The following is a 12,896-nucleotide window of genomic DNA, read 5'->3' as shown; positions in this document are numbered from 1 at the left end:
CAAAAAACAGGAAAAAGAAATATTCCTTTCTTTTTTTGGTTCATCATTTTGCTGCTCAAAGCAGAACACAGCCCCTGATTTTCTCTCTGGTGTCAACACACAGAAATCATAGTTTTCAGTACTGCCGCTTACTGTTTTTTCCCCCTATTTTGTTTATTTCATAAAATGGCTTTGTGGAACCCAGCATTGCCGTGACAAAACCAATCCTTAATGCCACATCTGTGCCAGCATCAGATCCCCAGCTGAGAGCTCACAAGAACTGTGGCAAACCCAATCAAGTAAAAGCAAGGAAATTGAAGCTAACTTGTTCCGAAACCCATAATAGAGCTGACTTGAAAGCTCAGAGGCAGGACAATTGTGAACAAGAAGTGTGGCTGTCCCACAGAATAACCTGCTTAATTAACCACAAGACCTGCAAAACCTCGTCACCAACATCCATCTTTGGTTTTGGTTTTGGCTCAAAGGAGTTCCACACTGCTGAATCCCCTGAATTCAGTGGGACTCTGCATAGCTGCAGGGGTCCATGTGTCGGGGAGTTCCTTACAGTGTTGGAGCCTTAGATTTGAAATAGCCCTTAGGTTTTAAATAAGTGAATGGCCTGTCCATGCTTTATTATTACTTACCTTTTGAAGAGTGCACATCTGCATTTGCCTAAAACAAGTGATTACTTAGGTGGTTAGTGTCAGATATGATACCTAGAATGCACATTTATGCCTCTCCTCTAAACTGGATGGCAGGTTGCAAGGAGAATAACTTTAATACACAATAGGCTAATTTTTTTTAAAAATGTAAAAAATGTCCATTTAGCAAGACCAGTCTACGGTTTGAGTTTTGCCCCCCAAAAGAATTCAAAAGAATGGGCATTCAGGAATAGAGCATTACAAATCCAAATAATTGCCTACTGAGACTTGCACATTCAACTGCATTTCCTTCACTACTGGTGGCTGTGAGAAGTTCCAAGATTTATAGTGGGAAATGTAAATCATGTAGTCCATCAAACAATACAGGATGCCAGATCTTCTGTTCATGTAAATAGGCACAGCTCTACCCAAAAAAGTGACACCTATTAATACTAGCAAAGGGTCTGGACTATTATGCATGGAAATGTTTAGCAGATATTCCAAAGATGTTTCACGATTGTTTGCTTGTCTTTACATAGCTCCTACAGAAATCATAGATATTGTGACAGGGTCGGGCCAGATGGCTATAGGCGAGTAATAGAAGGCAGATACATCAGCCCCAAGCTAAGTAGGTCCCTTTTCCCTGGGTAAGGTAACAGGGAAGTTTCCAGAACAATCAGGAACCTTCTGGAGACAATTAAGACAGGCTGATTAGAATACCTGCAGCCAATCAAGAAGCTGCTAGAATTAGTTAAGGCAGGCTAATCAGGGCATCTGGGTTTTAAAAAGGAGCTCACTTCAGTTTGTGGTGTGCGTGTGAGGAGCTGGGAGCAAGAGGCACTAGGAGCTGAGAGTGAGAACGTGGACTGTTGGAGGACTGAGGTGTACAAGCATTATCAGACACCAGGAGAAAGGTCCTATGGTGAGGATAAAGAAGGTGTTGGGAGGAGGCCATGGGGAAGTAGCCCAGGGAGTTGTAGCTGTCGCACAGCTGTTCCAGGAGACACTCTAGACAGCTGCATTCCACAGGGCCCTGGGCTAGAACCCGGAGTAGAGGGCGGGCCCGGGTTCCCCCCAAATCCTCCGAACTCCTGGTCAGACACAGGAGGAGTCGACCTGGACTGTGGATTCAGAAAAACAGCCAAGCTGAGGGCTGCCGTGAAGCTCCAAGGCGAGCAAATCCGCCAATAAGCACAAGACCCACTAAGGTAGAGCAGGAACTTTGTCACAATACAGATTCAAAAACATATGGTATACAACAATGGATTTTATTTTATTTTGGGTGATTAAATATTGCTCATACACAGACAACAAGGACATTTAGTCCAATATGCAGTTACCCAGTAATCTGTAAGAAGATGTAGTTACAGTGTACTTACAAAGCATTCACAATTACAGGTGAGCATATAACATACAAGTATATTTTTGTTGTTCTTTCAGGGTCATCCAATGAATTTACACTTGAAAATTTGGTCCAAAGTGCTACCTATTATTCTACATAATGTTTAAAAATGAATATTATCACATCCGTTACCAGGAGTTCCACAAAGGGCCAGATGTACAAAGGTATCTAGGTGCTTAACATGCAGTTAGGAACTTAGGAGGATTTTCAGAAGTGCTATTGATAGGAGTCGGGGACTTCTGAAAATCCCACTAGGTCCCTATCTTCATCTTTAGGCACCTAAGTACCCTTCAAAATCTGGCCCAAATGAATATGTGTGGTAAAATAGTACATGCAGTATACCATCATATTTTGCATATGTGTATTGCATAGTAAAGAGGTCATTTATGCAGGCAGTAAATGACGTTATGATATTTTGGCCCTAAGAGGAGCTTGCTTGTGGATATCATGGTGTGGGCGGTGACCAATTTGAATAGATTCAGCAATCCCAGTTTCATGCACCAAGTCTACTTTGGTATGTTGCTTACACATAGTTTGCTGCTACTCTGAAACCTATCCTTTGAACATAGTTCACCAGTAGAAATAGAATTCTAACAAAAGTTTTCACAATAGGCTTAATTCGGCTACCACTCAAGTCAATGGAAAGAGGCAATGAAAGTTAGATCAGGCCAACTGTGTGCATGCGTGTGTTTAAGGCAATGTTTCTTTAGAATTTCATAGAGCTAAGCTGCTAGAACATGGCCTTGAGCCAGGACCTAGGAGCTGTTACACTCCAGTGAGGGACACAGTGGACAGTATGGGGTGAAGCTAATGGAATCCTTGACATAGAGGGCTTGTTCATTAAAAGGAAGCTTTGGTTTTTCATATGCTTGTGTATGTGTTTCAGTTTCATAGATTCCAAGGTCAAAAGGAACCACTGTGATAATCTGATCTGATTCTTGTATAACACCGGCTACAGATCTTCCCCAAAATAATTCCTAGAGCATATTGGTTCCATATCCTACCGTCTCGATTTTGGGTACTATTTGTAACAGAGGTTGCTGATATCACTGTGTGCTTGAGTCGTATGAGGCCAGTTCTTGCACCCTTGAAATACAGCTCTTTGCAGCTTTGGAGAAGGGGATTTAATGCCTTTGTTAATTAAGTGGCAATATAGTGCACTCCCTCTTTCCTGTCCCTCCCCTCCCCGATTTATTTACATTACCTTGGCTGCAGTTTGTGCTAAACTCTCTAATAGCCATGCTTCAGGAATGTGGTCACAATGCAGGTCATTCAAATGGCATCCAAAGAACTGTTTGAGGGGGCACGAAAGGCAAATCACACCCATCTCAGCCATTGTGGTCGCAGACTGGAACAATGACACAAGTTGTTATAGGTCAGGACTGAAGTGCATTGGTTGAAGTGCATTGGGTTCCCAAGCTTGCTCAGTTTAAGGTTATTTAACATCTTCCCACCCTGTGGTTGACTGTAGTTGGAATTTTGATTCCTTATTGTCGTAAGCATCACACCCATATTCAGAAAACCATCACATTGTCCTGAGACAGACTTTCCAAATCACTTGAGTTCCTTTGAAAATTTCAGCCTAAGAGAGATGGGCACAGATTTGGACACCTGTCTCCATAAAGGCTCCTGGGAAAATCTCAACCTTAATCCTACAAAATAACGGAGTAGGGTGAATATTTTACCATTTGTGCATATTTAACTAGCCCCCAAAAATTATTTTTTGCCAGAATCAGGGAATACTGGGCCAAATTAATTACTCCCCTGACTTCAGTTGAGCTATCGAAGGGGGAATTTGGACCATTGTATCCACAGCACAGATATTGCTATTTTAAAGTGAAAGTTTTAAAACAAATGTTCAGGTTAATAAGCCCAAATGTCTCTTCTGATTTTTTTTCTATTGACTGACACAGGCAGTTTTCTTCTTTCTGTATGTGGATAATAAAACCCAAAAAAGTCATGTGCCTGGAAACTATAAAGAATGAATCTGAGAAGCAAAGCACTCACAAGCAGTCATCCTGCAATGATAAAGTTGTGTGAATTTGTGATGGAAGAAATGACCGCACCACACTTAAAGTGGGGGGAACATTATCTGGGCTTGTCAAGGGAAGGCAGCATTGCTTTATAGTGTGGGTGGGGAGGGGGGAGAGGAGAGACATGAGATCAGAAACTGCTTCAAAAGGTGAATGGTGGTCAGCTTTGCAGCGCTGACTTCCCCTCCCCCCCAGGAATGTGAGGTTGGAAGACTATAAAGGTGCAAGCCCTGGGTGTTGGAAGCCCCTTTTTCCATACGCAGGCAAGGCAGCACCCTCCCTCCCCTAGAGGTGGCGAATACTAGGTTGGGTTAGGCCCTCCTGTGGGTATTGTGCGAGTTGCTTCTTTTTAGGTGGGGCTGGGAAGGAATTTTTCTCACACCACCAGATTGGCTGTGGTGGGGTGAGGTTTTTTTCACCTTCCCCACAGCTGGTGTCAGGGAAGACTTTTTTTGGTAAAAAGAAAAGGTGGTAGGCTATATGTCACAACTTATTTTGTAAATGTGGGGCGGAAGTCCAGTGCAGGTACTTCATAAGGAAGGCATCCAGTGACCAGATAAATAGCCTGGTAAAGGACTTAAAAGGAGGTGCTGGATAAATTTCAGAGTAGCAGCCATGTTAGTCTGTATTCACAAAAAGAAAAGGAGTACTTGTGGCACCTTAGAGACTAACAAATTTATTTGAGCATAAGCTTTCGTGAGCTACAGCTCACTTCATCGGATGCATTCAGTGGAAAATACAGTGGGGAGATTTATATACACACAGAGAGAACATGAAACAATGGGTTTTATAATACACACTGTAAGGAGAGTGATCACTTAAGATGAGCCATCACCAGCGGGGGGGTGGGGGAGAAGGAGGAAAACCTTTCATGGTGACAAGCAAGGTGGGCCATTTCCAGCAGTTAACAAGAATGTCTGAGGAACAGTGGGGGGTGGGGTGGGGGGGAGAAATACCATGGCGAAATAGTTTTACTTTGTGTAATGACTCATCCACTCCCAGTCTCTGTTCAAGCCTAAGTTAATTGTATCCAGTTTGCAAATTAATTCCAATTCAGCAGTCTCTCGCTGGAGTCTGTTTTTGAAGTTTTGTGATTTTTTTTCAAAGGAACAGAACAGAGGAGGTGGGTTGGGGACACCTATGATTGGTATGGCAGAGAGCCAATCCTACCTCATTCTTATAGCTCACCTGAACCCTCTTACGAGGGGGGAGGGTGGTAAGGTCCAAGCCATGGGTTGGCTGGGGAGAACCTGGATGGAAAATGAAGGGGGGCTGGTACATTGAAGTCAACAGGAATTGCAGATGCTTAGCACTTTGCAGGAGATGTCACAAGTTATTTATAGTACAGTCATGCCTATTTTCTGCTGCTTCTCTTGTGTGTACCGAGGCCACAAAAGAGTAACATGGACATGGTAAAGCTGTGCAGAATGATTGATTCAGTACTAGCAAATGCTGTTTAAAAGGCCCAAGGGTGTAACCCATACCAGAAAATACAGGGCAAGGATGGTGTGATCATTATAGCCTGTTGCCTTAAAATACAAGGTGGAGTGAATCATCTGCGCTCTGTATGCTAGCTGTTAATTGTAAGAAATGTAAGTGTGTGCCTTACTTTACTTCAGCTTTTAAGGGCTGAGCCTTGTGGTTCAATATAGCCTACTATTTGCAAATTCCTTTGGGAGTCTCCTGGATCAAAGGTGCTGTTATAAATGCAGGTTTCAGAGTAGCAGCCATGTTAGTCTGTATTCGCAAAAAGAAAAGGAGTACTTGTGGCACCTTAGAGACTAACAAATTTATTTGAGCATAAGCTTTCGTGAGCTACAGCTCACTTCATTGGCTTATGCTCAAATAAATTTGTTAGTCTCTAAGGTGCCACAAGTACTCCTTTTCTTTTTGTTATAAATGCATCATCTTAATAATAAGAGGGCAGCAATTATCTGTAGAAAATAACTCTGGGATAGTCATGATGGCTCCCTGCAAATAAAGAGAACCTGCAATTATCATGGGAATAAATCTTTAATATGTAAATGTACAATGTCATTGATTTGTTAAAATTTGAACAATGAAAACATTCCTCTTTTAAACTCTTAAAGCAGCGATTTCATTATTGACACATCGTGTCTATGAGCAAAATTATGCACTGGAATGTGGAAACACTGAGCCCCTGACCAACCTGTAAATTGATGTTAAACTCCTATTTTCTGCAGGTGAAACTGCTCCAAATTCTATCTGACAAAATATTCCTTATCTTTATTAAAGCATGGGCATTACTTGGGATGTGTGAAGAGCCTTTGTTTAATTTTCATGACTGTTGCCACCACTCTGCTGCTTTTCTTGGAGCATAAGATAAAGTCAGTGTATACCATCACTTTCTGAAAAATGTTATGCTGTGCTATTGGAATTGTTTAATGCATGTTTATAGAAGCATGAGATCTGAAGCTGACTATGTAGTTTCATGTTTTCTCTCTTTCTATTTTACCTTTGATCCTGCTACCATTGAGTCAACACCAAACCTCCCATAAGGCAGGATCAAGCCCTTAGAAAAAACATACAGCAAAAGTAGCTTTCATAAGGAAAGGCCTCAATTTAAAGGCTATTAAATCAATGGACATCGTCTCATCAGCTTTGGATCAGCACTCAAACAAGAGGTTACAGTAGAAGCACCTCTGAATTCTGTTTTGATCTTATGTCTTACAGATTAATAGAGAAACTGATTCTGGGAGTTTTGATTGGATCACAAACCATTCCAGCGTTTTTTTATTTTGCTGAACTCTTACCCCCCTAGTTGGGTAATCAAGAGCCGCAAAGCTGCTCTCCACGTGGACTGGTGCTGAAATTTCTCGTCTGCCTGCCAGAGCGTCTCCAGCTAAACCCAGAGACATGGCAACAAATGGAACAAAAGTTGCAGATGGACAAATCTCCACTGAACTTAGTGATGCTTCCATCACCAATGACAAGCCTAAAACCTTGGTAGTGAAAGTACAGAAGAAGAAAACAGATATTCCAGACCGAGACACCTGGAAAGGAAGATTTGACTTTCTTATGTCCTGTGTGGGTTATGCCATTGGCTTGGGGAATGTGTGGCGATTTCCATACCTTTGTGGCAAGAATGGTGGAGGTACACATTTTATTTTATGCTTGTAGCCTGCAGTATATATTTAGATTAGAACGCCCCACAACATTTTCATTTTAACATTAAAGTATAAGTTGCTGCTAATCTTTTTTCCATCAATAAAAATTAAAAAAAAATTGTTTGCTTGGTGTGGCAGGAAGGGTGCCATCAAGGAACTGGTTATAGTTCCTTGATTCTCAGGGTGGATTTCACTGCTGTGGGGCCTGTGGAGGTCAGAGCAGCCTGGGGCCTGGCAACTTTAATTAACCATAGCCGAGCACATTGCAGTGCCGCCTCCTCACCCACTACACCTGGGCTGAATTTGTGGGGAGATGGCACGAGGGCTGGCTACACCAACTGTGAGCTTCCCCATGGCAGGGTAATTCTCATCCAGCCAGATCCAGCTACTTTCCTTCCCCTTTGTGCCACCTGAATTATTTTAAAAGCAAGCAATCCAAATGATATTAGGTGAAGTCCTTTTCTCCTTGACTTTGTACCTCTTAGGGCTACTAGTTGTTCAGAAAAGCACTCATGCATGTTAGCAATTTTGAATAATCAAAATAAAAATTAAAAAAAAATCTGCTGTATAATAGCTATGGAAGTATTGGACTCTTCATAAAAATGTAGATTTAAGATGACTTGTCACTGTAATGGACCACTTACTGTATTCCTTTTAGGAGCATTCCTGATTCCATATTTCCTTACTTTAATTTTTGCTGGAGTTCCACTATTTCTTTTGGAATGTTCCCTTGGTCAGTTCACATCTATAGGAGGCCTTGGAGTCTGGAAGCTTGCTCCAATGTTTAAAGGTACAGTATGAGATTTGTATTAATATCTACCTTTCTGATACTTCTAGGTCAAAGAAGCTGTTCAAAGCACTTACAGAGCAGATACAATGTTCCTTCATTTTTACTTTGCTCATTTTTTAAAAGAAACATCTGATTTTCTGAAATGGGGCTGAAACTTTCAAAGTCATGTAAAGGATTTAGAAACTGATTCCATTAAAATTTATAGAAGTTGGGCATTCAAATTTCTTGAGTAGATCTGAAAATCTCAGAATAAATGTTTTACTTAGTCTTATACATTTTATATTTCTGACAAAATATAGAATAGTAAAGATTGTGTTGAATAGTACTATGTGAAGGAGGTATAAAACATAATGGTTTCAGTTCATAGCAGTGTCAGACAACCTCCTTTTATCCTGGTTCATATGGGTTTTCAGCCCCTATTATTTATTAATATTATTACTTATATTACAATAATGCCTAGAGGCCCCAGTAGAATAACTTTCAGTTTGAACCTCAGAGCAAAACTTAGTCCAAACTTCTTAGTTTTTCCTGGTTTGAGATGCCAACAATGAGAAACTGTGAGTTTTGTCTTGGTTGTAAATGAAACCACAGCACCCAGAGCAAGGGCTTTGGGTTAGTAGTGAAACCTGAAATGAAACAAGTTTCAAATATGTATTCAAAAGTTAGTTCTGCTCCACACTACAGTACATGTTTTAGCTTTCCTGCATTGCCATCTGTGTGTGCGACTTTCCCCATACTTACTTCCACCTTGTCCCCCTCTTGTCTGGATTACTGCAATAGGACTACAGCCGGAGAGCATCTTGGAAAATTCAGGTGATGCAGGTTACAGCTTACATAATGGTGTTTCCCAGATAACACATTACATCTGTGCTCTACAATGTACCCCAGAACTTCTCCAGGCACAATTCAAAGTACTGACTTTGGTCGACAGTCTTTTATGCTTTGGGTCCCATGTACCTCTGAGGGATCAGTTTTAATGTCATACAGTCCCTCAAGGGGTTCCCGTGGGGAGCTGAGGGTGGCGCATTCTCAGTGGATAGCCCACAACTCTGCTCCCTGCCTTTGGTCCGACACAGCCTGAGTTTGCTGGCTGCTGGGGGATACTTATTCTATGTCCACAGGTATTTTCTAAGGTACCAGGGTTGAGGTGTGGTGACTTACTTGAGGAAGCAGTGTGACGGAGTGTGTGGGGTTGTGGGTTGGAAGTCTTTTCATATGTATTGAAACACAGTACTGCACATACAACTAGGTCTCATTTTTCAAAATTACCCACTAGTTTTGGGTGCCAATTAGAGGCATCTAGAAGATGTTTGTTTTTGTAATTTTCAGAAGTGCTAAGCACCACAACTCCAGTGGAAGTCAATAGAAGCTGCAAGTGTTTATCATGTCACAAAATCAGGAATCAGGTGTCTCAGTTTGGGCACCCAAAACATGAATCACCCAAAATTAGTGTCCACTTGTTATAATGTTAATTCTAGAGTTTCAACTGGGTGCATGATCAATAAATCAATACAATGTAATTGTTCTGCATATGATGTTTCCCCTTCCAACTGCCATCATTTGTGTTAGTGCTGATGTTGTTAAAAACATTGCCAAGAATAGTAGAAAAATCTCTAATATTCACTGTGTTTTGTTTTGTTTTGTTTTCCTGCAGGTGTGGGGTTAGCAGCTGCTGTCCTGTCCTTTTGGCTAAATATTTACTACATTGTGATTATTTCTTGGGCCATATATTACCTATATAATTCATTTACTACTGTAAGTGTGTGTGTACTTTTGTTTTAATAGAAGAAGCAAAAACTTGTTGCTGATAGCTGCTTAATCCAATCCACCTCCTTATAAACATCATTGTGGATTTAAAAAATAATCTTTTTGAGAACTAAATTGAATGGAACCTCTTTTATTTAAGTAGAGATAGTTTAAAAAACATAAACAAAGCACACAAAAAAACCCTTTTTCCCAAAAAAAATTTAGAATGAAAAAAATTTATTCAGTTTTTCATTCAAAAAAATTACAAAATGAAATTCGGTGAAAATTTCATTTGGATTCAGTTTTAATAAAAGCCAAAAATTTCCAATATATGGGAATTTCAGATTTTTTCTCTCTATTTTAAATCATGATTGCATGGAATGAATGAGGTCTAGGGTCCCTTAGACACCCATCTCTTTTTTTAATCTTCCCTTTTCTCCTTTTTTATTCTGTAACTTCTCACATTTTGGAAAAGTTAAAGTGACAATGTTGCATTGTTTCATTTTTCCTTTTGCCATTCTGTAACTTTTCCAATGTTAACAAAGTTTTGAAAAGATACAGTGGAAAAAGGAAAAAGTGATGGAGAAAAAAACTTTATACATTATTCATTTTGTTGCACTTAATGGGGAAAAAGAAGGCAGAAAATGGGGGTGAAGGAAATTCAAAATGTTTTTGGTTTTCAAAAACTGAAACAAAACACATTTCAGTTTGACATAAGTTTTTGTTTCATTTTAAAATTTCAAAAGTGTTGTCAAAATTCTGTCAAGAGACCAAAAATGTTGTCAAAAGACATTTTCGTGCAAAATATTGTGTTCAACGAAACCCTATTTTTCATCAGAAAAATATTTCAGTTGAAAAATTTAAATGAGCTCTGAAGTTGAGTATTGTTTTTGTCAACAAGCAATATCACTAAAATAAAGGTCTATTATAACTGGAACTACAGTTGGCACATTGAAATTTTGGACTTATTAATTTCATATTTATTATTAATCACCATTGCTGTACAACTGGACCCAATCATGCAGTTTTTATGAAGTTATTACCCAGTCAAAACTCCTATTAAAATGAATGAGAGTTTTGCCTGAGGACAACACACGTCTTGTAGAGCGCAGTCTAATTCTCTTCCACTATATGCTGAATGGAATTTCATAGAAATTTAAGTGGTATTCTACCCATATGTGTGATCTATAGATTGTATGAGATGCCTTCCATTTAGTTCTCATGAGAGCAAGTATTGGTAAAACAGGTCTGATCTTGTGTTCCTTATTTACAAAGATACTCCACCCTCCTCCCCCGAACAGAAAGAAAGAAAAACAAACAACAATGTAGCACTTGGTCAGCACAGAACAACAACGCCTCTTTAGAAATATTTTTCTCTATGCTGCCATGTTGTTATAAGATAGAAGCCCAGATACTCTGGGCTGGCCAAGCTCTGTTCAGCAGAAAACTGAGTGGGGGAGGACAAAGATAGCTTCTCTGCACCTTTGTGGTTCCCCAATCCTGAGATTGGTTCAGTTCCCCTCAGTGCATTTTAGAGCAGCCTCAAGGCAGTTTGTAACTCCAGAGAGGTCTTTTGGAAGCCATGGATTGCCAAAGTGCAGTGGTACTCCAACCATGCCCCCCACCAATGCAGAGGCCCAAGAAGTATGGTTCTGCACTACCCAGGAATCATCTACATAGGGGGAAACTTAAGGAGATCAGTTAAACCAGCTGTATGACTAATTTGTGCCACTGAAGTGTCTGAAAGGGGCCATGGCAGAGCCAAGGATCTGGCTTAGTTTTTTGATGTTTTGTTGTTCAGTATTGTGCATGCCACAATGGAAATTCTGAATGCAGCTTTCGTTAGTCTCTTTTGACTTGGCTTTTCTAAGGACGCTTTACTTTGCTTCTCATTATTTTCTATAGTTCATATTTAAGAAACTTTTGTTTTCTATAAATTTTAAAAAATGGGTAGAAAAAACAATTTGGTAGAGCCACTTTCCAAACACACTAAATTGAAATGACTACAGACTCCATCAGAACTTGCATCTTGTTTCTGGACAAGCTCGTTAGTTAGGGACTTAAGGTGTTTTCATGATTCATAGATTTAAGGCCAGAAGGGACAATTATGGTCATCTAGTCGGAGCTCCTGTATAACACAGGCCATAGAACGTCACTCAGTAATTTCTGCATCAAACTCATAATGTCTGTTTCAGCTATAACATATCTTTTCGTCTTGATTTAAAGACTGCAAGTGACAGAGATTCTACCATGTACCTAAGTGAGTTGTTCCAATGGTCAGTTACCCTCACCACTAAAAAAAAAAAAAAATGGGCCTTATTATAAGTCTGAATTGGTCTAGCTTCAGCTTTCAAACACTGGATCTTATTATGCTTTTTTCTGTTACATCTAATATCAGAAATGTTTTCCCCATGTAGGTATTTATAGACCATAATCAAATTACCTCTTAACCTTCTCTTGGATAAACTAAATAAAATGAGGTTCTTGAGTGTCTCACAATGAGGCATATTTTCCAGACCTTGAATAATTCTTGCAGCTCTTTGTTGAACCCTTTCCAGTTTTTCAACATTATTTTTGAAATGGGGACTTAAGAACTGGACACGATATTTCAGTAATGGCCGCGCTAATACTGTATACAGAGATAATACCACCTCTCTACTCCTACTTGAAATTCCTCCTCTTATGCATCCAGAGATTGTGTTTGTTCTCTTACCTACTTGTCCAGTTGGCTATCTACCATTATCCCTAAGTTGTTTTCAGTGTCACTCCATTTCAGAATATTGTCTCCCATCCTGTAAGTGTGACACAAGTTCTTTGTTGCAAGATATATGACTGGCATTTAGCTGTATTAAAGTGCACATTGTTCAGACAAAGGTGTACTTGACCAAACAGTCCAGATTACTATGTGTAACTGACCTGTCCTCATCATTATTTACCTCTCCACCATTTTTTGTGTGATCTGCAAATTTTACTAGAAATGATTTTATATTTTCTTCAAGATTATTGATAAAAATATTGAATAGCATTGAGTCAAGAACAGGTTCCTGTAGAATCCCACTAAAAACACCCCATAGGATAATTCCCCGTTTATTTATACTTTGAGATATATCAGCTAACCAGGTTTCAGAGTAGCAGCTGTGTTAGTCTGTCTCCACAAAAAGAACAGGAGTACTTGTG

General features: G+C 39.8%; 1 protein-coding gene across 6 annotated transcripts in view; it reads left to right on the top strand.

Annotated features, from left to right (window-relative positions):
- SLC6A1 (solute carrier family 6 member 1) overlaps window positions 1-12,896 on the top strand; it is a 135,069-nt gene that overhangs the window by 78,829 nt on the left and 43,344 nt on the right. For all 6 annotated transcript variants that reach the window (XM_043518619.1, XM_038410844.2, XM_043518617.1 and 3 more), the window contains 3 exons: window positions 6,750-7,170; window positions 7,842-7,973; window positions 9,628-9,728. In XM_043518619.1, coding sequence (XP_043374554.1) covers window positions 6,933-7,170; window positions 7,842-7,973; window positions 9,628-9,728 — 471 coding nt within the window. In that variant the 5' untranslated portion in view covers window positions 6,750-6,932. The remainder of the gene's footprint in view (window positions 1-6,749; window positions 7,171-7,841; window positions 7,974-9,627; window positions 9,729-12,896) is intronic.

The sequence above is a fragment of the Dermochelys coriacea genome, chromosome 7 (assembly GCF_009764565.3).
Source record: "Dermochelys coriacea isolate rDerCor1 chromosome 7, rDerCor1.pri.v4, whole genome shotgun sequence".
NCBI classification, from domain to species: Eukaryota; Metazoa; Chordata; order Testudines; family Dermochelyidae; genus Dermochelys; species Dermochelys coriacea.
Note: the sequence above shows the minus strand (reverse complement) of the source record. Positions and strands in the feature narration are given on the sequence as shown.